Genomic DNA, 25,041 nt, shown 5'->3' on the forward strand with positions numbered 1-25,041 from the left:
ATCCTCCCAGACCAGGGCTCGAACCCGTGTCCCCTGCATTAGCAGGCAGATTCTCAACCACTGCGCCACCAGGGAAGCCCCAGTAACAGTGATTTAACTTTGAGCTCCTCGTCTGACCTAGACACTGTGCTAAATGCTTTGCATGCACTATCTCATTTAATCCTCCAAAGGACCCTACTTTAAGCAGGGAGGGACTGAGGTTTAGGATTGTTTAAATGACTTCTGCGTAGTAATTCAGCTGCCTAGTGGGTAGAGCTGGAATTTGAATCTGAGCCTTATTCCAGAGCCTACGCTACTCACGCTCATCTTGGTTTTATCCTGGAGAACTTTCCCAGGGCAAAGAGGCCCCCGGTCCTTCCCTCTCCCCGTCCACCCTCTCCTCCCTGGCTTCCCTCCTTACTTATCGCTCATTGTTTATTGTACCTTCTAAACAATAGTTAATGAGTCTGTATTACACGGTCGGTCGGTCGGGGAGAGCCAGGGGTGATTTTATTCCCTGAAACAGAGATGAGGTTGTGACACAAAAAGGTTAAGTGGCTTTGGTGAGGTCACAGAGCCAGCCTGCAGTCGGGCGACAGCAGCTTCGATCCCCCACTTGGGTCCCTGAACTGACCCTAAGGCCTTTTGGCATCAGAGTTTAATTAAGAGAGTTCTTTTCATTTTCTCCAATTTTCCATTTTATGGCAGCTCCATAACTTAGGTAGATATCTAAGCCCCAGGCATCTTTCTCCCCCCAGGGTGCTTTTCAGTGACTCAACTTATCACACAGAAGCCACTTGCTTTAGAGTTAAGCTTTAGAAGCCTGTTTCTGTGTGCGATGGGGGACTGCTGCTTTTTTTCTCAGAGAAAAATAACCACAAATGCAAAGCGGGCAGGTTGTTAATCGAGGACTTTTTTTTTTCTTTTCTTTTCAATCTTACATTTAAGCCAGTAAATCAACATCTGTGAGTCATAAACTTGCTCTGGATCAGCCGTTAGTGGTCTGAATGTTTTTGCACCTACCTCTAATAAAGCATGTTTTAGCTCAAAACTCAGAGATTCTTCGGCTTGTTGACGGTCAAGATGTGGGAAATAGAAAAGTAACTTATTCTAGCACGCTTCTGGAGGAGGAGAGTCTGTCTTTCAGGATTGTTTATAATTAGGTGTGTTTTTATATTTCTTTTTTACTGAGGTCGGAGCAGGAGTTGAGGGAGGAGCATAAAAGAGAAAGTTTATGTTTTTTACACACTCTGTGTTTTTGAGGGAATTCTTATAAAAATGTGACTGTTTTCTTGATGTCATTAACGTCTAACTTCACACCCCTGTCCCTCAACTCCTGCTGTCTTCTTTTAACCCCTTTGACATGAGGCTCCTAGTTTAAGGAATTTCAGCCCTTGCTGGGTGTGATTCCCAAGTCTTGGGAATATTTGAAAATACAATTCTGGTTTCTCCCAAGTACCGGAGGAGCAGACTGATGCATTACCAGCAAAAACAAAAAGTTGTCCCTTTGTTGATTTTTCTTGAGTGCCTTAAAAATTAGATATAGTCTTGAAACAACGTGCCCAAGGGGATGGCAGGCAAAGCTCTGCTGATCTTGTCTTGTTAGTGGGGAAACTGAGGCGCAAATGAAACCCAGCGCACAGGCGTGCTGGGGAACAGAGCTTCTGGTCGGCCAAGGCCAGACCTAGAGGCAGAGCGGCTGACATTGTTTAGCTCATTTTCACAAGCGCTGGCATATCAAACTCACTTAACCTTTGAATTGGACAGCGATGGTAGCAAAGTAAAAGCCCCTAGTGACCAGGAAGGTGATAGCTCACCATTCAACACATATTGATTGAGCATCTGCAATGTGTCAGGCACCGGGCAAGGCACTGTTTTTTTAGGATACGGTAAGATAGAAATATCATCTAAAGTTCATAGGAACATTTAGAAAAACCTACTTGTGTCCTAGAGAGAATAAAAACTTCATTGATCAAAACTGATCAGATTAATCAAGTGGGATCATCGCAGGCCTGATCAGATCATTAATATCCCAAATATGTAAAAATACTTTAACTTGTCCATATTAAGTGCTCCTTGTTTCCACCAGATCCGAGGTTAGATGCATAACTTCTGATAACATCAATACTCACAACTGGCCTCCTGCAGGAGTAACTTTCCTGGAAGTCTGTGGTAGCCTCTGGCTATCTTCCAAACCCCACTCCCTGATTTGCACAGTCAAACCTTTCAAGCTTCTGTGCTTCAGGACGGGGTTAGAAAGGATGATTGACAAGTTGAGCTGTCATCATTGAAGAACTGAAGGAATAAATTCCCCCATTGCTGAAGTGGACAGTGTTTTCGGATTCATCATGGCGGGCCTAGTTTGGGGGTGAGGGAGGCAGCAGCCGTATTTAGGCTAGCCTGGGAAAGAAAGCTGAGAAACGACTGAGGGAGAGAGACAGGACTTGCTCCGAGGAAGCTGCGTTTGAAATAGACCACTCACACCTGGATTAAAAAAAAAAAATACCAGCATTTCCTTAACATAACATCAATAAAACAAAACTCCCCAAAGCAACTCCTGATTTGCACAGTTCTTTTGCTGATGTATTCACAGCGGGTAAGGCAGGATTGGTTCACGATCCTTTTCTTTGCTGCTCATTTGAATGTGTAAATGCACAATTCATTCATGCGTTGTTTCCCTCAGCTTTTCCCAGGATCAGACGGGTCTGTTCTTGTCATCTGGGGGCCAGCATTGTTTTTTGATACCTTTTGGAAACACAGCTGGATGACAACATTCCTTCGACAATTAGGATTATCACATACAAATACTTCCCTCTGGTCACTAGAAGACTAGTGTAATCTGCAGTTTGAACCAGGAGCCTGAGATTTGAGATTTATCTCCTGTTCTTGGCTCCTTCCCTCCTTGGCTGTGGGAAACCTGTAAGTTACTAATACTTCAAGGGGACAGAACTGGAATTAGATGAAGGTAAGCAGGTGTGTTAAAACTTATCAGAGCTTGAGGTTACAGTTACAGCCAAGTGGTGGGAGCTCAACATATGCTTAGAAATCAGGAAACAGTATTAAAAATAGCTTTCTCTGAGGTTGTTCAGAAAGATTTATGTTTTTAAAAAAATTTTATTTACTTTATTTTTGGCTGCGTTGGGTCTTCGTTGCTGCGCAGGGGCTTTTCTCTGGTTGCGGCGAGCAGGGGCTACTCTTCATCGCGGTGCACGGGCTTCTCATTGCGATGGCTTCTCTTGTTGCGGAGCACAGACTCTAGGCTTGTGGGCTTCAGTAGTTGTGGCACGCGGGCTCAGTAGTCGTGGCTCGCAGGCTCTAGAGCGCAGGCTCAGTAGTTGTGGCGCACGGGCTTAGTTGCTCAGCAGCATGTGGGATCTTCCCGGACCAGGGCTCGAACCCGTGTCCCCTGCATTGGCAGGCGATTCTTAACCACTGCGCCACCAGGGAAGCCCCAGAAAAATTTGTTTAATCTTTTAGTTCATCAGAGATAGCTATCAGTGCCTGGCTCCAGCTATACACATGTGTCTAGGGTTGCACCTCTATGTCTGCTGCTTGATTTGTTAATTCAGACCCACTCTCTCCATTTATGATAACCAGTGTGCCAGTGGCAAACCATTAATTATGCAGGATCATGTTATGGTGTCTGAAGTGTCTGGGCTTCCCAAATGGAAAAGGGGTCTGTGTACTGGGATTCTGTCATGGTTGCGAATGACGTACTCCAGAAATTCGAAACCACAGAGCCTGTGCATCACATTTTTTGATGGTGGTGATAGGAGGGTTGTCAGTTTTATCTAGTAGAGGAGAATCTGTGAAAGGAAAGACAAAACTTTTGGCCAATGGTGACATAATTAGAGGAACAGTATAATAGTTCTCCCTGCCACCCAACCACTGCTGTAGGGAAACTGGAAACTTAAGGAAGCCCAGGAGTGGATGCCAGTTTGGGGGCCCTGTTCCTGACTCTCCCAGTAATAAAGACGACGTTGGGCCTTTGTATTGGGTCTCCAGAAGGCTGCCTTGGGCTCGATCCTTATCAAGGGCAGGTCATTTTTAACTAATTTCTTAACGGTAACACTTGTTGGCCCTTGAAAAATCGAAGGCTCCTCCAGCAATCCAGTCCCGATCCCTGACTCATAATCGGCTGGCGTCCAGTATTCCCAGAGCCCTTTGAGGACACTGGCTCGGAGCCCCCTGTGCTTGCTCGCACGCATGCCCCTCCAGCCGCTGCCTCACGTCCTGTGTGTCAGTCTTTGTGAATGAATGATAGACACGCACTTGGAGAACTATGCCGCTCCCGGGACGGGGCGGGAGCGGGTGACCAAGTCCTCAAGAATGCGTGGAGAATCGGACGCACTTCCCCGAAGGGCCGCATTGGCCTGGGCACCCCCTGGCTCCGCGTGCGGCTCCTCTGCGGCCCGGCTGCTGTGCCCGGGGGGCAGAGGGCGCGGCGGGCGCCGAGCTCCGCCCAGCCTTGCTTTCGGTTTGGACCGCCGCCGGCGATTGGCCGCGGGTCCAGGGCCCCGCCCCCGGCCGTGCCCGCCCCTCGCCGCCCCGCCCCTCGTCCCTCCCGGCCTCCCCCCGCGGAGATCCTGGGGGAGGGGGCCGGGCGCGCAGACCCACGGCCGGGGCTCGGCGCCTTGAGTAACGCCCCAAAGAGGAGGGGAGAGCGCGCGGGCGAGGGAGGGACTCGGCTCCGGAGAGCGAGGGCGAGGGCGAGCGCAGGCGGCTGCCCGCGGAGAGGAGGGAGCCGGGCCAGGACTAGGAGGTAGCCGGCGGGGCGCTAGGCGAGGCGGGGACCCGGCGCGCGCACTTTCCCGCAAAGTGCCAACTTACCCGGGAGAGAGTTCCGGCCGCTCACCTTCTGGGCGCCGGGGAAAGTCAGCGGGAATTTGAGATTTTAGGGAAGAAGGTCCGATCCCCCCGTCCCCTGTCCCTTGTTACTTATCCCCATTAAAAAGAGAAACAACAAGAATAACAGCAAACTTGCTCTAGTGCCGTCTGTCCCCCCACTCCTGGCACCATGAAGGCGGCCGTCGATCTCAAACCGACTCTCACAATCATCAAGACGGAAAAAGTGGATCTGGAGCTTTTCCCATCCCCGGGTGAGTGGTGACTGCCGAAGCCCCCACTCCAGCTCTCGGCCAGAGGCCGGGGTCCCCTCCGCTTCTACCCCCTTCGCTCTTCCCTTCCAGGCAGTGGTGCGTTTCTGCCGGAGCTTCTGCCTGAGCAGGCGATGCTGGTGGCAGCTGGAGAGAGGTAGAGAGGAAGAAGAGGAGGACTGTTGGTGGCCCGAGACCCTTGTTTGGGGGGTGGTATTTATTTTCACAGCTGTGTTTTTGTGAGTAATGGGAAAAAGCTTTTAGAATGGCCAGCACTCCCATTCCTGCTTTTTTATTTTCCCAAATGAGCGGGAACTCTCTGGCCTTATTCCTTAAGGTTAGGGGGGTGGACACTGCTGCCGAGGGCATCATCCCCTGACCCTGCAGTCATCCCCCAGAACTGGAGCCGGATGGAGGGCCTGGGGTAGGAAGAGCCCAAACGGTGTCAACTGGCTGGCCTTCATGCACTTTTTCAAATGTCTTGCCTTCCTGAGCTCCCCTGTCACATGTCCCTTTGCTATCTAGCCTCTCTCTTCTGGGGTGAGGATAGGGAGATGGGAGCAGAGCTGAAATGATCATCTTAACTCCAGGAAACATCCGATTCTGTTCATGCAGGTTACTCACTTGATCCATCTTTCTAAGCTGCCGTAAATTTGTCCCTTGGTACCAAAGATCTGTTAGAAGAGGGAAAACCTCCCAACACCAAACGTGACTTTGGGTCTTTGGTTGGTGTGTTATCCAGCTCTTGGATTTGTAGGATTTGAAAAGGAAAAGGGTAGGACAGAAATTTCATTTTGTCTTAGACACAGTTTTTGGTGCTAAGCAGTTTAATGGACGCTGGAGCTCCAGAATTTCTGGAATAAATGCAATTTGAGAAGAAAAGATGCTTTCTTGTAGGATAGGGAACTGCCAGCTATCCTTAAGAGATTCGTTATTTTGGAGGTAAAGGTATATAGGAAGATGTAGGGAGAAGGTGGTGCTTTTTGGAAAAAATTAATCGCAGTAACGTGCTGCCCTGTTATATCGGGTTATCAATAAATTCAGCGGCTGATCCCCATGGTTAACACTTCTTTGCTTCCGCCATAATTAGTTGCTTATTTTAACCCTTTCTTAATCTGCTTAAACTTTCAACACAAGCCAAGCTGACGTTTTGTCATTTGGAGATCCTGCAGAAATCTTAATGAAGACATGGTAGCGGCTGGTGTCTTCTCCTCTTAGACCCCCTAACACTCAAGCCCAGGCTTGCTCCCTGGGAGGTGCAGGAAGACTAAGACTGTTTTGTTGTCACAAGGATGCTGAGATGACCTGGAACCTCGGAGACATTTCGGGCACATAGAGCTACAGTTCAGAAATTATGCTGCTGTGATGGTGGTTTGGGGGAGTTCAAGGTAGCCAGAATAAATTCTGTTAGTCGCAACTGATTCAGACCATTTATAGAGGAAGTGAAAGGATAGTTCCCAGCAAAGATAGATCTCAACCAATAGGTCCTTTCCTGAAGTATGGCTTGTTTATATGTGTGTTTATGGGGAAGAGACAGATTTGGTCATCTGGGAAATGGTGTCGATATGTCAGTCCACGAACCTACAATGGATTTGGCATGCTGGGAAGGAAAAAGAGCCCCTAGCAACACATGTTTTAGATCACAGTAAACAGCGGAAGCATTTTGGGGGAGTAATTTAGTAAATATTAGAGGTTTTAAGTATATGGTGCTGTTCTGTTGGTTATTGATAAAAAGAAATCCTGAGCAAGTAACTATTCTTAACTTTCCCCTCTGTAAAGTGGGGACAGTGAGGCCTAATGCTGCGGTCATACCCATTATAATAAGCAAATTTACAGCGCCCTTCTTTTGCAAAAATATTCTGTCAGCAACCTTCAATACAAGAAAATTTCAACTGATCAAAGAAATAGGGCAGTCTCCTGCCATTCATTGTAATGAGATTTGATTTCTGGTGCTGTCAACTAAGTTTGAGCTCATTTTTTCCTGGAGGTTTAGTAGCATATACGTGAATATTATACCCATACCCCAGAAAGGGAAGTTGAGGCACAGAGAAGGTAAGTTACTTACCTAAGAATGTCTAGTGAGCCAGCAGCTCAAGTAAAATGCATCCCGGTTTCTACCACCTCAGTGTACAGTTGCCTTGAGTAATACTGCAAGTTAACCTCTGTAAAGCTTAGCAGAGAAACTTCAGTTGAGACTTAAACTTGCAGGTGCAAGGATGCAGGAAGCATTGACCAGGGCTGCTTGCTTTTGTTGGTGGGAAAAGACACTGACTGGCAAAGTGGGGATTTGCTTTGCCCATCAGACCATACAGGACATTTTTAAAGTTTAACTTCTCATAGCGTGGCTTTGTGTCTACAGCTGTGGCAAGTATTTGTCAGAATGATTCTTTGGGTTGTTTAGTTTCTTATGTGTGGAGACAACTATTTTGGGAACTTACCTGGTTTAAATAATTAAACCAGGATTTCTCCCTCCCGCCCCCCCCCCTTTTATGAGGGCTGGAGAGAGGCAAGAGGGAGGTGGGTGTCCCAGCCGGAGCCTGGGTCATTTGCCAGTCTCAGTGGCTAGGACCTTATCAAGAACCTTTATTCACTTTGATTCTGGATTGAGACCTCACAGGAGTTTTGACAGCTTTAAGTGCCAAATTACCATATACTTGGAAACAACATTGGCATTGAATTTTCCTTGTAGGTGTGAAGTTGGATGTATCATTTTGATTGTAATACATGATTGCCAGGTTCTCAGAACTTAAATAGGTTAAAACAAGTAAAGCCATAGAGTGTCCATGGAGTTCCCTCCTGGTGTGGAGTTTGCTGAGAAGGGGTGGAGGCTGGGTGCCAAAGCAAATACATTCCCCAGCCGCTTAATTTTTCCTCTCCTTTCCCACTCCACTTTCTTGGTGAGGTGAGCATAATGCCCAGGGAAGATCAGGAATTCTAATTCTGGTTGTTTGCGCTTTTACAAGAATGAAAAAGGATCAGCCCCCCTACTACCCTAGGAAAGGATGTCCATCCCTCAGGGACCTGTGTTGCCCTTAGAAATAGGAAGAAGCTCCGTCCCTCTCCCAGTGCCTTTGGTCAGTCTTTGTATCTTCATCTGTGCAGACGAGAGAGAAGGGCAGAGCTGCCGGACTCTTAGGATCGCCTGTTCACTGTGCTTCCAGACCCCCACGGACCACGCGCCATTAGTGACTATGAGCCCAGCATTTCCGAGCAGGGACTCTGTAGCCAGCCTGTCTGGGTTTGAATCTCAGTTCTGCCACTTACTAGCTGTGTGACTTTGGACGAATTACTTCATCTCTCTGTGTGCTCCAGCTCCTGCATCTGTAAAATGAGTGCGATAATCCTTCTACGTCATAGGGTTGATACGAGAATTAAATCTATTACTGTGTGCAAATCTTAAAACAGAGCTGATCCACAATAACAACACAAAATGATGACGGCTGTAGAATTTTTAGGGGCCCTTGAAGTGTTTTATAGGGGCTACAGCTGCCTATGCACCTCCCCTAATCGCTTATTTGAGAGGGAAAGAAAGAGTAAAGTTAAAGAGAACCTTTTCACCTGCCTCACTGAGATCTCACGCTCCGTTCTGTGCCCCAGCAGCAAACAGCGAGCCAGGTGACTCTCAGAGCGTCAGGGCATCTCCGGGGCCTGGCTGTCAGTTTTACAGGCTCAGGGATCAGTCAGTTACTGTGGGTGATGGAGATTGTCAGTGCTGCCTCAGAGCCAGAAGGCCACCAAGACTAGGGGCCGGGGAACATTTGCAGGGTTGATGGAAATGTAGAGTTCTTCAGTTATGCAGGGTTGGGAAATGCATCATGTCCAGTTATTATAAAGTATCTCACATCTTATTTATTTATTTGTTTGGCAGAGCTTGCATTCCTGGCATTTTTGGTTGGTTTGTATTGCTGTTTTTTTGTCTGTGTAACTTTTTTTCTTTCTTAAAGAGACCAGACCACCCTGTAGGGGGAATCACCTCCCCCTAGGAGACAAACCAGCCCGCGGTCAACCTCCCAGAGCCCAGCTTGCTCTGGGCTCCATCAGAATCTCTGCAAAACCGAGAGCTGGTTAGTGCAGGTCAGGGTTTTTTCAGGAAAGCGAGGCTCCCTATTGCAAAGAGCACAGATAACTCTACAATGGCGACAGCGACGGTATAATTATAGCCGTCTCTGGTTTGCGGAATGAATCACCCATGGCTGTGGTGGCATTCCCTGAGCTTGCAATGAAGGTAGATTCCTGCCATTCCCAAGTTGTAGGGATATTTCTGAAACACGCATTGAACCTGCGTTACGTGCCAGGTTCTTTCCCACTTCACGCCACTAACTCTGGGGTACGGGAACATATTATTATATCCATTGTTCAGATGAGGAAGAGGATATTCTGAGAGATGCATAATTTGCTCTAGGCCGCACTGGTAGAAATTTATAAACTGATGAGCGTTGCGAGCATTTTATACCTAATGTAAAGCACCGTGTTATTCACAGGAGCTCGGGGAATTAAAAGAGGGGAAACGAGGCGGCACTGGTGGTCGGTACTTTGGGGGTTGAGGGGTGCAGGGGCCCCTGCCGCCCTGCACGACTCCTCTGAGCTTGGGGTTAGGGCCTGTCTGTCCCATGAGCTCCCTCCAGGGCTGGCAGTTGAGGTGTGTTGCTTTAAGAAGATGCTTGAGGGTTCCAGCGACGCTTGCCTGAGATCACCAAGCAGAGAACCAGGCTTCTTGTTTTTCCAGTATCTTCCAGATGTAGTTCGTTCTCTCACAGGTGAGGACGTGATTGTGTTCACTTCCAAGGTCACATCCTTCCCAGAGCCTCCCCATTCGGCCTGATTTACCTCTTTCGTCACGGACACAGCTCTGCATGTATCTCACTCGCAATCTGGGCGACGAGAGACACAGATCAGCAGCAGTTTGTTTTCTTAGTACAGATGTAATTTAATTTTCCTTCCTGCAAGGAGGCCAGAGGTACCTGCCTTTATTGTCTGCACAGCAAATAAGTTTTATCTTTTTCCCTGCCTAAAATGTAGGGTTTTCAAGCCCATGTCATGGGTCAGGGCACATTGTGTGTAGCTGTTCTGGCACAAGGAAGGAAGCTGAGCCCCAGGGTGCTACCTGCAGACCTGCCCATGCCACCACCCCCCCCCCCCGCCCCCCGCTGGCCCACAGCTCAGAGGGAAACCAACAGACTCCCTGGCGACTGGTCCATTGGTGAGGTCTTGGTTCCTCTATCACTGCCTTATGGGGAACATTTTTTCCAAACAGTTAATACCCTTGGGTCCCACGGTCATCACAGAGAGGAATTTGTATATTCACCACACAGCCCTCGTGTTTTTATCTGGCTGCCCCCGAATGAAGTGTGGGCCCCATCCCCCTGCTCAGACAGAGTCTCAGATGGGATTTGCCTCCCTGTTCACAGTATTCTAGGTCCACCCTTTGCTTACAGCTGTTAAGCTCTTCTTAACTCTGAGTTAGGAATGTGAAGGCAATCCCCAAATCTATCATTTTTCCTTGTCAGGTATCTACAGCTCCGTTTTGCTTTTTTTTTTCAGTTGGGTTGAAGAGCTCTTTCTCCAGAACTTCAGTAGATGTTTTTCACATTGTAGAAACAGACTATGGGGCTACTTTTCTTGAAGCTCTGTGCCTATCTATGTTACCTTTTTCTTTCACTTGGGTAGTTTATAGTCTGTATGCAGATCCAGAAGGAAATTGGTCTGTAGTGTAGGTTACAGCAGATCCAATATCATTGGCGGGAGCCATGCTTACAGAAACACTCAAAATATTGCTGTTTGAGCCATAAATATTTATTGATTATTAGGCCAACTTCTTCATATTTCTCAGGTGCTTTTCAGTTTCTGCTGCTTGGAGGCAGGCCTGTCACTGGGCACTGGAAAGGTAGCTTCTTACTGCCCCATCACCTTTTCCCCATTGTCCTTTTTCTGTAGCATTTCGTTCGGGCTCAGAATTGTAAGATATTGACCTAGACGGTGCTTTAAGACCCAATGTAGCATTGGAAAGTTTTAAGGTATTGGATTTCAGATCTTGATGGTGTGTGCTTGTAATTTACCACCCAAACTGGGACACTTTTGAGAGTGTAATGGGTGCTGTTAATAATTACACCACAATGAGAGATAGACTAGGACTCTCCCTGGAAGTGGGGTGCACACTACTTAGACACTGATTTTGGACAATAATATTCTTTATGATGTGTACTTAGGCCATCCAGAGTAAGCTAAAAGGACCAAATTAAGAGTTTGAAGAAATTCAAGTTCAGTGTGGTTTCCCCCAAGCATGAGTTATATTTGTAAATGTGTTTTTTGACACATAATATAATATTTCTCAGCACCTGGGAAACAACTAAAAATCAACCTCAAACGAGTTCACTTTAAGCATTTGAAACCTCTTGGTAGCTTTGAGGAGCTATGCTAAGCTGTTGATTTTTGCTTTGCAAAGTTCTGCGGAGGAACTGTAAACTCTCTGCGTGTAGGGTGTGTGTGTGTGAAAATGAACTTTTGAGTAGGGGGAAATGCCATCGTTACACATGTGAAGACAATGACATTTTTCCTTTGTTTTGTTTTAATGTTTATCCAAGATGAGAAGTTTTACGTTGTGACCAAAAGGGGCAAAAAAAAATTTTTTGTTTGTACCATTAAAATGGGTAAAAACAAAAAGAAAAGTAAAACAGCAAGCCCTCAATTTTTTAGGACGGGAGGAAGGGAATGGAATGGTGGATTCAACTGCAACATCCCGTTTGGCTAAAAAAGAAGAGAAAAAAAAGAAGAGAGGTGACAGGAGAGGAGTTAGAAAGTATGAAAGGACTAATGAAAGAACGAGAGGAGATAGTGAAAAAAACGATCAAAGAATTTAAGTGATATTTCCTAGACTTTTGGAAAAAACCCCATATGGACCAAACATTGATTGCACTTGGGTAGGAATTCTAGTCCAAGCGGCCAGGTGGGTAATCTGTTTCCACTCTTTGTCTCTGTAATCATTTCTGAATACTTGACATCCTGCACGGCTGTATGGCAGGTCCGGGCAACCCAGATGGAATAACCCTTGTGCTCTAGGTGCTTTCATGGGTAAAAGCGCAGGAGGAACATCATTTGAACTTGTGGAAGTACAGGGGGATCAATGATTCTATTTTCTGTGTCTGCTGGGCGCTTTCTTCCAACAGTTGTAGGTTAGAATAATTTCCTGGGTCAGCTTCAGGGAGACCATGGGTATTTCAGAAAAATTTGGAAGATGTGGTTAAAAACAGGGAGAGGAATATTTTAGTTAGAGAGAACAGCATGGGGAGAATGCTGAAAGTCTGGAGTGAAAGAAAGGCTTACATAAATAGGAAGAAAAACACCTTGATTGTAGAAAGGGAAGAGAGTTGGAAGTGTGAGACCAGGACCTATGTGAGAGCGTTTTGCACCTCAGGATGAATTTTGCCTTTGAAAGTAGGGAGATTTTAAGGACAGAGCAGTGTTATTGAAAAGGCTTATGAGAGAGGTGATGTTTTTTTTTTTCTTTTGGTAACATTACTTTACCTATCAGTCATACTGTTAGTTGTTAAAACCTCTATATCAGTTTATCAGAATAAGCGTTAAACCTCAGAGAAGATGACAAAATCAATCAGGTACATATTTTCAGGGTACAAATGGAAAATAAGAATCTAGGTTAGGCCAGGGGGTTCCTAATCTGGTGGGTGTTTGTAGATACGTGGTTTTTTGAAGTATGTATTTAGAAACCCCTATTATGTGCCGGGTACTATACCTACTCTCAATTAATGATATTTTTGTGCAATTAGAGTTTTGTGCTGGAATAATCACTATCATTACTTATCATTCGTGAGAGTGTGTGGTTGAGTCTGATTTTCAAACATCCTTCAGAAAATCCACTACAGGGCATTTTCAGTGGAAGAGTTTCCATGTGTTGACTTGTATACTTATAGTATTTATTTTTCTTTTTCCTATCTATTTGAGATTCCCTGCCTAGGTTTTTTTTTTTTTTTTTTTTAATTCTATACATTATGCGTTGGTTATCTTATATCATTGAAATACTAATTAAATGCGTGGAATGCAGTGAGGATTCAGGACTAATAAGGGGAGATCTATCAGCCTAGCAGGAATACATTTTGTGTATAAGCTAAGCTGAGTGTCCACTCTGGGGAACCCATCGCTGCCTGGAGACCCAGGAGGCCTGGATTCTAGCCATGGCTTTGCAGCTCTTTGTCTGTGTGACCTTGGGCAAGTCATTTCTTTTTTCTGAACCTCCAGGTCTTCATCGTTAAATAAACTCACTGGAGAAGATGACCTGTAAGGTTTCTCTTAACGCTGCTAGTGTATGAATCTAGATAGCATTTAAAATAATTAAGGCTTAGAGAGAGCATGCAATGTCATTGAAGAGGTAGGCAAAATGGGGATATTTTTCTCCCGGTCCCCACGTCCTGTTCATCACAGTTCCATCATTGGGAGGATTTTGAATACATTTGTGAAGATTGCCTTTCATGGGGAGAGGCGTTAGGAATTGTCACAGGCCTTGCCTACGTTTGGAGAAACACATTGTCCCTGGGGTGACGCTGGACCAGGCGTCATACCTTCCTCTTGGTCCCTCTCCATGAAACAGCTTCCTTTTTCCATCAGCCTTTGCTACGGTTGCAGCGGAAAGCAGCTCCAGCGCGGGGGGTCTGCTCTGGAGGAAGGAGGTGTAGCTGGGGGTCCGGTAGGTGAAGCAGCCAGCAGTCCCAGCTGCGTCCTCAGGGCCGAGCGTGTGGTCTGAGCCAGCGCTGTTTCATCTCGGCCGCTCCTTCTCAGGGCGCTGCTCTGGGCGTAAAAGGCCCCTCCTGCAGCAGGAACGCGTTCTGCTCAAAGCCACCCTGGTGAGGCCCGTGCCTCTTGTTTGTACCAAGGCAGGGGCCGGGCCCCTGGCTGCTGGGCGCTCGGGAATGGGGTCTGGCCCTCCCGGAGGTGCTGGCTGCCGGGAGATCCCACCTGCTCTGGTTTCCCCGGGTCCAGGAAGCTGCGAGTGTGTGCTGGGGTGTGGTGAGCACAGGCGGCCGGCCTTGCAAAGGCTGCATTTACGGCAGTGGAGGCACGGCGCCTGCACGCAGTTGTTATCTGAAAATCAGGTTCTTGATGTTATTGCTACGTTTTGAGAAAGGTCTGACACAGTTGCCCTTTTCTTTCAGGAGCAGGGACCTAAGATCAGCGTGCCAATTTGGGGGAAAAACAAGAAAAACTGCCACTGATAAGAGGGCAGAGTTGATCTATCTGTAATTGTGTAGGCATCTCTCGTCTCGTTTTTACCTTTTTCTTTTGTTTGTCTTTTTTCTTTTCTATTAGTTATTGCATGCCAGCTTATGAACGTGCCAAGAGCCTCATTCTTTTACCCCTGTCCCTACTAGCTAAGTATTATTCTCATCTCTCAGATGAAGAAACCACGAGGTTAAACGATGTGCCCAAGGCCACACAGCGGGTGAGCGGAGTTTAGATTCAAGCCCAGCTGTAGGTCACTCCAAAGCTCACTCTTCTCAGAAATATTTGGATATTTGTTGACTTCGGGGAAATACGAAGGTCTGTTTGTGCCTACTGTTTACCACTTCACTTATTACTTGTTTGTGATCTGGTAGCATTTCGCAGTTTGACATGTGACCTACTCCCCCTTTTAGCTTCACGGTCCCTTGAGTTACAAATATGTTACAGGTAGGGAAACTGATGCCCATTTGTGATGCCAGGTTCCTTCCCCAAGGTAACTTGGTAAGTAAGTGGCAGAGTTAGAACAGGAAGCTGGAATTCTCCAAACCCCTTGACATTTCCATTCGGCCACACACATTTTAAATATTTCCTTGATTGGATGAATACATAGTGCATTCACATTACTACTATGGCTACTAAACATTAGCTTGAGGTAGAAGTGTTAACAAGGCATCCTCTGCTCTTTTGCTAGAGATTGAGTTCCCTGCATATTTTCTATGCATAGTTAGTCAGTCTCCTGTAGACAGTTGGCTAATTATTGAGCTTCGAGTGGGTTGCACAAATCACTATGATATGGGATCTGGAAAATTTGCACAGCTTTCCATGATGCCAAACCACTGGCCAAACTTTAAGTAGGATGGTAGGTCAGTTCTTTCTCAAGAAGTAAAAAAAGGTGAGTTACCCCACAGGCTTCTAGACAAAGATGCAGTTTTCCTCTGGGGTAGGCTGACTTTGGACTTTGGGAAATGCATTTTTTTCTTTTTTTTAATCTAAAGAGTTTTGAAAAGAATTCCTGTCCAACCCCCGTTTCCTTATATTGAAATATATGCTCATTGCTTTGGTCTTCTGAGCCTCAGTTTACCCTTGTTAGCAAATGAGGTCCACTTTAATGACGAGCAGGAACTTCAGGTAGCCAGAGGAGCACTTCAGGATAAAAAGTAAAACAAAAACCAAAAAACTTTGCATCTCACACTGCATGCTATGGGAAAGAATTGTGCCAGAGAGGTGTACAAGAATCACATTTTCGGTGAGTGATTTTTTTCCCCTGTTAGTTTCCATCTGGGGCAGGGGCATTTGCTATGGCGCCAGGTGTATACACTTGGAGTTTAGCGAAGTTATATTAGATTATCCCCCTAATACAATGTGCTGTTCCTCAGCAATAAAAATAAGTCTTCTTCCCCCTGTTTTGGTCATTCTGGAAGCCAGAGCATTCCAAAGCCAAATGACAGGTTGTTACACAGAGAAGCGGCCCCTTGGCATGTGGCTGTTTCCTTGGGAGTGAGTTTAATTCTAAATGGCCAGCAGTGCCCTGGATTATTGGGGACGAGGAGGTGGGGGTGGGTGTAGAGCTCGGTACACCTGATTGCAGCCAGAGTGGAGAACAGGTTTTAAGTTTGGCACTTTTGAATGCGGGCACTAACTTTAGTCTTGTCAGGAGCGTTTCGTCTTGTAAAGCAAATCTCAGTGTGGCTGTCAAGTGTCACCGCTTCAAAATGGGGTTCAGGCCTCCACTTCTGAGTCGTTTTGGTCAGGCCTGCGGAGTCCTCGGTCTTCCCTTTTCCTGGTTTGAGCATTTTCTGTGTTGGTAGCCAGACAGGTGCTCATCCTTTGCCGTTTGCCGCCTGGCATGAGAATCAGGATACATGATTCACTTTGAGCTGCCAGATTCTAGCCACATCTCTGTGTCACCTGTCACCTCCGTCAGCTCCGTTTTCTTCTGGAAGAAGGGCGTTCCTGGTGAGTGAGCTGCCTTTGCTTGGAGAGAGTGGGAACGTTAATGAGCTCACGTTTACAGAAGACTCTGGGGGCATCCGTGATATAAGGGAGTGTTATTAAATTACTGGGAGATATGATACAGTGTGGCGATGCTGAATAACTAGGAACTCTCTGAGGGTGAATCGCGTGTGTGTGCAGGAAATGCATCCTTGATCTCACATCAGATCAAGAGTTCAATCTTACACCTTCCTTACCTCCTAATGGAAATCAACCATTCTCCAGAACTGCTGGGTGCTTGCTTTTGGTCTCTGTACATATCTGTGCTTCAGTTTGGAGGCATGAGAGAAGTGAAACTTATAGTCCTGGGGTACCTACTGTGTGCCAGGCACTTTGCAAAGTGCTTCACACAAATAATCACATTCTTTAAACAACCCTATGAAGTTGGTGTTTTATTTTTTTCAGTGTTTTTAAATTTTTATTTAAAAAATTGTTTTTATTGAAGTAGAGTTGACGTACAATATTGTATGAGTGATAGGTGTGCAACATAGTGATTCACAATTTTTCAAGGTCATAGTCTGTTTATAGTTATTATAAAATATTGGCTGTATGCCCTGTGTTGTATTATATCTCCTTGTAGCTTTTTTCGTACCTAAGAGTTTGTACCAAGGTTGGTGTCTTAACCCCCATTACGAAGATAAGAAATTGAGTCTCAGAAAGGCTCCAGTAATTTTCCCAAACCCATAGAACTCTCAAGTCACAAATTTAAACTTAGATCCTTCTAATTACAAAGTCCTACCAACTTAGAATCTGTTTGGAGAGAAAATTTGCTAACGTTCTCATCAGAGGCTTTGATTTTTGGTGCGTCCTTCTGTGCAGTGTGCTCTTTTGGGCTCCTCATTATTCTCAGGCTAAGAAAGAAAAACATCCAGTATATCTATAAATATATACCACTGGGGTGTGTAATAGAGCGGAAGCCAAAAACAGAGTTCCCATCATTTCCATGTGCATTTTCAAATTCAAAGTGGACACATGAAACGTAGGTACCTAAATTTACTAATGCATAGAGAGCGTTGGTGCTTTTGGCTCCATTTTCCAGATTGGGAAATCGAGGAATGAAGTAAGGGCTCCACCCATTCTTGAGAATCCTCCAGGGAGTGGATATTCAGAAGCACACGTCTAGGCCTTGAGGCCACTTGATGCAACAGGAATGTTTGTAGAAAAATAAACACACGCATGGAATGAATCAATGTCTGCATGATTGACGAGCAGACACTGGAGTTAGCCTCTGATTCAGTTGGAGATTTAAAAAAAAAAAAAAAATCTCTTTATTTCTGGATTTCTGAAGGCCTCTCTTAGGGGAGCCTTGTGGCTCTTCTATGCCCTCAACCTGTGATGGGTGGCCTGATGGGAGAAATTTGAAAGTCCAGGCTGGCTGCAGTGTCTCCAGAGGGTTTTGGGTGCTGGATGAGCAAAACAGCAGCTTCGTGTTTTAGATGAGATCGGGCCCTGGCGACTTGCTGCTGGACTCACAGGGTCGGGGTAGCGTGAGCTACTCACAGGCATCGGCTGCAGACGACGAGCGGCGACCGAGGATGAGTCCAGTCTCCAGGGGCCCCGACCGCCTTGCTTTGTAAGAAAACACTCGCAGTGTCTTTATGGGCAAACCAGTTCCAAGGAATTAGTATTTGAATTTCCAAAAGCTGGTGCAAGATACGCAGGAGGCTTCTCCCACACAGACCAGCCAGGAATCTGAGAATCTTCTTCAAATTTCTGTTCTTTTTTTAAAAAATTAATTAATTATTTATTTATTTGTTTGCATTGGGTCTTCGTTGCTGCGCGCGGGCTTTTCTCTAGTTGAGGCGAGCGGGGGCCATGCTTCGTTGTGGTGCGCGGGCTTCTCACTGCGGTGGCTTCTCTTGTTGCGGAGCACGGGCTCTAGGTGTGCACAGGCTTCAGTAGTTGTGGCACGCAGGTTCAGTAGTTGTGTCTTGCAGGCTCTAGAGCGCAGGCTCAGTAATTGTGGCTCACGGGCTTAGTTGCTCCGCAGCATGTGGGATCTTCCCGGACCAGGGCTCGAACCCGTGTCCCCTGCATTGGCAGGCGGGTTCTTAACCGCTGAGCCAGCGGGGAAGTCCCCAAATTCCTGTTCTGATGGAGCCTAAATGCGGTCCACTTTTTTAGTCATTGGAGTTTGGTTCTTATATTCATCAGATGGTCTGTTTATGCCAAATGTTTCTTAGCATCTTCTTAAGATCCAGATGCATTCTCTTCCCATTCGGTAGATGAGACCTCATAGTCACAGGGGAGGGATCCGTTTTTGGGTGACTCCATAGAAAGTCTCTCTGTCCGTGAATCCCACAGCCTCTCATTCGTGACACTGGTTGTGATGACGTCTCTCCCTGCAGCCACCGCCCTGTCCTGGAAAGAGCAGGGTTTGGAGGTGAGACAGCCCTGCCTTTGAATTTTCTGCTCGCTAATTTGCCCTTCGGCAAAGTATTTAACTTCCCCAAGCCTTCCTTGTCTAATCCTTACAATGGAGGTAATCATAAAGAGCTTGCAGGGCTCTTGCAAGGATTTGAGATAATTCCCGTAAGATACTTTTCCACTGACACAGGGCCTCGTAAATGGTGTGTTATCCTTCTGTCTCGTAGGCCGCCACTTCTGTACAGATGCTCTTTGCTGACAGCGCTGTTGGTACTTCAGTGGTTGTTAGGACTGTGGTTACTGTGAACCTGGTTACAGAAAATTTTCCACTCGACACCCCTATAACCAAGTGGGCCGGAGCGGTCCCTGTGGCCAATGATGGTGTTTTCTTCCTCTCACGCACACTTACCAAACTTGAGCTTGGCCTCAGGTCATGGGTCCGACTTTAAAAGCATCATGTTCAGGCCCTGGCCAGGTCAACAGGGCCGGTTCTTGGAATTGTCGTTATCAGGATATAGAATTATTTTAATTGTCCTCGTCTTCTCTTCTGGGAGTGACCGACCTGTCACTGCAGCTGGCCTGGAGTAGAGCCGCCTCCTTCAGGCTGCCCTCCACGTTAGCCTGCTGCTGGGAAGGGCCAGGTCAGTGAGTCCGCTCGGCGCCCTCCTAAAGATAATGAGCCTCGGGTCGGAAGAAGCCCACTGGCCTTGCTTCCTTCTCCACACCCCGTGTCCCTTCTGTCCCCCAGCAAATGCCCAGTAGACCCTCGCAGTACTAGCAGACTTCCGCTAAAGCGCTTCGCAGCTGAAGATGCCTTCTCTGGAATCTGCCTGTGGCCAATTGCAGTGGTTGATTTACAGCCAGAATCTGGCACCTGGAAAAGGGGATCCTGTGTCTTTAAACAGCTGTGCTCCAGTGTGTGTAAATGTGCTTGCTAATCCAGTGACTAATTCAGTATATTATAAAGCAGCAACAAGCAGGCTGCCAGGGCAGGGCTGGATCCCAACTGGAGTGGTGTGTTAAGGCTCAGGGAATTATTTCTTGAATTCTGCCACACCACCCGTCTCTGGAACGGACTGGACATCTCATCTGTCCGTTCCCTGCACCAGAATCAGCACTTGCGTTCTCCGGATTCCCATCCTGCTCCTGCCTGCTCCCTCCCTCCAGACCTTGGGTCACTTGATTTACTCATCCGAGGGTAGAGCCAGGGCTCCATCTGAGTCAGGGCTGGGGAATCAATCAGAACTGCTCTGGGGCATTCCAGGGGCCCAAACTCATGATCCCTCTTGGAAGAGAATTTTCCAAAAGGTCCCATTTGGCCACAGTGTTGTGAGTGCACCTTTTCTCGGTTCATGGCCGGTGAGCCTGGTCCCGTGTTTGTATGCCTGAAGCCCTTTTCTGTCTGCCCTTCCTTTTTTCCCCCGCAGAGTTGGGAGAGAAACCTTCAGAAAGAGCCAGGTCTGATGGAGATTTCCTTCTCCTGAAAGCCTTCAACATAGAAATATACAAATGCTAATGTCACTCTATGTGGGCCCTGGGGCAGCCTCTTGTGGGGACAGCTTGGGGTGAGGCGAACTTGATGCTCTCTGCCTGTCTCTTGGAGTCTGTGGCCTCCCTCCCAGTCCTCCTGTAAGTGGTCCCAGAAGTTGTAGGCTCCAGGCGTCCGCCTCTGGAAACGACCTCTCCCAGCGTTTCCATGGCCTCCCAGTGAGTGGGCCCGTCTGCATCTCATGAGGCCTCCCTGTGGCCGAGGTCACAACGATGTCTCTTCCCTGTCGCTAATGCCACCCACCTGCCACTGGAGCTGCCCTTGACACCTTGGCCCCTCCTCTTCCTCACCCCCTACGCTCCAGACGTCAGCACCCTTGCCCCAGTGCTTCTGGAAGCCAGCCCGTCGCTCAGTCTCAGTCATCATCAGGAGTTGTGAGTGTGGAGCAGTTGTCTGTTTGCTTCTGTGAAGGGTCCATGTCTCCCAGTCACCGGGAGGTGTTCCCATTGCTTGGCTCATAGCAGGTGGCTCATTAGCTCTTTTAAAAAAAAATATTGCTTTTTCAACTGAGAGGTAATTCACATAATATAAAATTCACCACGTTAAAGAGTACAGTTCAGTGGGTTTTCGTACATTCACGGAGTTGTGCAACCATCACCAATAACTGACTTGGGAACATTTCTGTCACCCCTGAAAGAAGCCCCCCGCCCGTCGCAGTCAGTAGCTCTTTCTGCATGAAGGTGTGCTGGTCAGGCTGTCCAGCAGGGCACAGGCGGACGTGGAGCTGCGTCTCCTGATGGGAGTCCCCACCGCTCTCCCCTGATGCTCCAAGCACGGACCCACAGAGCCGGGACGCTGGGGGCTCGCTTGTTTTGGCTCGGCTGTGTAGGAAGCTAGTGTCTGTCTGGGCACAGATAATGAGCCCTTTCACTGGCTGCAGGGCTGTTCAGTCCCGGAGCTTGGGGCTGTGGTGGCTGCAGTTTCCTAATGGCTTCCTGATGAGGCAGAGCCGCTTACCAGCAGCGGATGAGGGCTGTGTATCCGCACCCGGGTCTTTCCCTTTCCCACCTGAGGCTGCGGATGGAGAGCCGCTTCTGCCGCCTCCCCTTCTGCGTTGGTCATTTCTTCTCTGCTCTCCCCCCATCGGCCCGTCAGGCCCATTCACCTGGAGATGGGGTCTGCCTGGTGACTTCTCAGCCTCTTGGGTTCGCCCCTGGGAGAGGCCTCCGATGCTGTCTGCTCTGGGCCAGGGTGGGCGAGACTCTGGGGTCACCTTGGGGCTGCCAGAATGCCCCGGGCTGGGTGTTTGGGGCCCCATTCTGAAAGGAGAGAAAAAAAAACCTGTGGAGGCTCCAAGAGACCACAGCACAGCCCTTAGCTGTCTGCACTCTGAAAGCATTTGCAGTTAGAACAGGAGCTGCTTGTACTGCTGCAGGACCCGGCCTTTTTGAGTTAGACTTATGGCCTTGTTAATTAGATGCATCAGGTTCAACTTACAGGCCAGCGCCCCTGAGCTTCTGTTCTGCCTTTGTCAGTGGGGCTGGTTGTATCCCCTCATGGCTATCACCATGTCTTCTTTACCCTTCCAGGAGGACTGGAATGGTGGCGTCATAGACCTTGTGCATCATGACATGATGGTGCTCTCCTCTCCTTTCAGTGCTTTTTAGATGAAGGTCACTAGATCACTGAAATTAACTGCCGCCTTCACTCCTTCTGGATCGATAGCAATAGCACCCTCAAATTTTAGACCTGTTACGCAGAGTGGTTTCGTGCAATTGAAGTCGGGTGCTGGAGATTCTTGCTTTATGATCCCTGGCATTCAACTGGGATCCCTGCTGGAAGGAAGCTCTTCTACCGTAGAGCCTGGCCATCCTGATTGAAAACTTATAACCTGGAGCAGGAGCAGATCCCATCATGGGCCCGTTATGTCCCATGCTGATTAGATCTTTGGATGGCTTGTTCCTCTGTTGTTCTTACGAACCTGGGGAGCCGTAGAGTTTGTCCCGAATGATGACCAGGGCTTGATAGCAGCAAAGATAGGAGGGAGGTGTCTCCCTCCCAATCCACCACGATAAGGAAACAGCAGGGGTGCAGAGGACAAAAAATACTGGCATGGAGCCAAGAGGTCTCGAATTAGTAACCATGTGATGTCACTTCCCTGAGCTTCGTTTTCCCCATCAGTAAGAGAAAGGGGTTGAACTAGGTGATGTCTCAAGTCCCTTGTAATCCTGCGTGTTCCGGGATCGGGAGTCCTGTGGGCCGCCTGACCAGGGCGGGCGCTCACCCACCCTCATCTCTGTGGCAGCTTCCTCTCATTCATCTTGTAATTACGTCGAGTTGCCAGGAAGGGGAACATCCCTCCAAGGACTTGTTAAAGCTTTATAGCAAATTCTGTGAATTCCTCTTTTCCCTTTTTGGCCGTGGATAAGCTGTGTGCATCAGATAACCACAGTGAGGGCAACACAGCGGAGCAGAGGCGGGGAAAAGTGTGCACACGCAAGTAGGGTGCGCGTGGGGTGCTAGCTCCTACCCAAGGCCATGGAGAAGTCCAAAGCTGAAGAGATACAGGGGCCAAAATTCTAGATCAGGAATACCTGGAAGCAGCCTCAGATGGTAGGTTTAGCAGGGAACTTAATGGTTTAGGGAGAGGACCCATAATCCCTTGAAGCTGTGTCTCGGGGTTCTAAGTACCTCCCTAGCAGCTCAGGAAACTTGAGCTGGGACTCAGATTATTCCTTAAAACCCTTAAAGCAACAGGATTTCTGACTCCTCGTTAGGGATGTACATTTGGATTTACTGAGCTGAGTGGGGCCTTTATTTCACGAGTTGTTGAACATATAAAGCCTGATGCTGTAAATTCCAGATGCTCCACGTTAGGGCACTGGCATCGGTTTTTGGTGCATGTAGCTGGTGTGCATTTTGGTGCATTTAGCAGGCGTCTTTGAAGACTGTGATAGGTCCAGAGAAGCGCTGTCTCATGCGCTTGCCAAATATACTATGGGTGGGAAGCTTTGCATCTTCTCTGATGTCAGTCTCTTCGGGGCGGGAACGTGTGTTCCTCTGCCTTCTCCCTATTCCTGCCATGTGGCTCCCACGTGGTTCTCTTGAATGACACTGGGATGAGTCAGCAGGGCCCTTGGAGAAGAAGGGGTTGCTTACTTAGCCTGTTGGGAGCAGGGGGTGGGGGAGAAGTCAAGGAAGCAGTGTTTGAATGAGGTCCTGGACCGGGTTGGATGGCCCAAGTACCCACTTAGATCTTCACAGTTTGGTGCCTTTTAGGTGGTCGTATGTTTCACCTGGGTTTCAGTCTCCACCATCTGCTTAGGACAACAGTGTATAGGGGTGTTTGCTTGTCGTGGCCTTGTAGGCGGCATCTCAGATATCCTCGTATTTCAGGTTCACCAGGCCACTCTACAGATGGTCTGACCCCTGAACATCTGGATCCCTGCACTTCTGAAGTCAGCGAAGAGAGTGTGGGGATGAGGAAGGCACACAGTGGGTCACTGTTAATCACTCGTTGGTTACATTGGTCCCAGCTGTGTGCAGCACTTGCCTGCTCTGTGCTTAAGCTTTTAAATTATACGACATTTAAGTGCTTGTCTCCAGCTCCCTCCCGCTGTGGTGACATTACCTGGGATGTTCTCAGTGAAACACCCTAAGCTATTTCAATGGAAGGGATGAAAACGATCTTTTTCAGGTTCCTTTCTACCTACTTAGTGTTGGTTTTCCAGGAGCAAGGAGGTTGATGGCAGGAACTCGTAGGCATGAGTGGGGAGCTGAAGGTTTTCCTTAGGGGGGGGCGTCTGCATGAATCCCTGGATGTCTTGGCTTTGGGAGACCCCAGCTTTGCAGTTAGGATTCTGAAGTCTGTCAGCTTGGACTGGATCCAGGGGGCGCAGTTACTGACTCTGTCAGTTGCCGGTCAGTGCCGGGCTGTCGGTGGAAACTCACAGTGAAGTCCTGCGGCAGGAGGGCTGCTTGCAGGGCCTGCCCCAGGGTCCCTGTGCCTCCTTCCCCAGCCCAGGCCCGGGCTCTGCTCATTTTCGGTTTGGTGTCTATCACAGGCTTATGCAACCATTGCTGGTCCTTGTTAGTAAGCCTCTAGACTATAAGTAACGCAGCTGGGAAGGATTAAAATTGTCACTCCAAAGTTATGTCAGAGCAAAAGACGGCATTTCCAGAAAATAGAGAAACTGTCCAAAGAGGATGAACTAAAGGGGAGTCAGAGGTCTTTGTTGAGACGTGGGGCACACATACATGTGAAGATCAGCCCTCAGCCTCTTTATGCGCCAAAGAAACGAGGAGGGAACATTCCCATGAAGAAGCACTCTGAGAGGGGCTCCAACCATGTGTCATTAACAGACCCGACGGGACGGACGGGACGGTTGTCTCGGGAACAATAGAGTTGACCTCCGTCTGGTGGTCAGGCTTTCCGTGCACCCCTGCCTTCATTGCTCTGGGCTGGACTGAGCAGCAGTTACGGTCTGGACCTACTGCTTCTCCGTGGTGACTGTATTTTAGCAGTAGGCACGCACACTTCTTCACTTGGCTAAAGAGATCCTTTAGGCTAAGAAGAAACTACTCTGTGAGTGAAAAAGGAGCCTATTTCTAAGCAGGCAGTGTTCTGGGTGACCTCATCTTCCTCCCAGCCCAGATCCAGTTGGAGCTGTGCGTACAGGGCAGAAATCCAGTTCCTCCTGTCTGGGACTCACAGTGGCAGATAAAAATAGACCAAGACTTTGTCTGCAGCCATTGTTCTCGAAGTGCCCATTGTTTCTGGAAGCAAAGTGGCTGTAGCTCTAGAGCTTTAAGCTCTGTGCTCTCTCTCTCTCCCTCTCCCTCCCCCCTCCCCTCCTCCCTCCTCCCTCCTCCTCCCCCTCCCCTCCCCCT

The 25,041-nt window shown here is 47.9% G+C and overlaps 1 protein-coding gene across 3 annotated transcripts in view; it reads left to right on the forward strand.

The window, feature by feature from the left end:
- Window positions 1–4,634: 4,634 nt before the first annotated feature.
- The window catches only part of ETS1 (ETS proto-oncogene 1, transcription factor), a 67,036-nt gene continuing 46,629 nt past the window's right edge, over window positions 4,635–25,041 (forward strand). The window contains exon 1 of one of the 3 annotated variants that reach the window (XM_036860328.1): window positions 4,635–5,078. In XM_036860328.1, coding sequence (XP_036716223.1) covers window positions 4,997–5,078 — 82 coding nt within the window. In that variant the 5' untranslated portion in view covers window positions 4,635–4,996. The remainder of the gene's footprint in view (window positions 5,079–25,041) is intronic. The other 2 variants (XM_036860329.1, XM_036860327.1) reach the window with 2 other exon arrangements.

Source organism: Balaenoptera musculus, chromosome 8, assembly GCF_009873245.2.
Source record: "Balaenoptera musculus isolate JJ_BM4_2016_0621 chromosome 8, mBalMus1.pri.v3, whole genome shotgun sequence".
NCBI classification, from domain to species: Eukaryota; Metazoa; Chordata; class Mammalia; order Artiodactyla; family Balaenopteridae; genus Balaenoptera; species Balaenoptera musculus.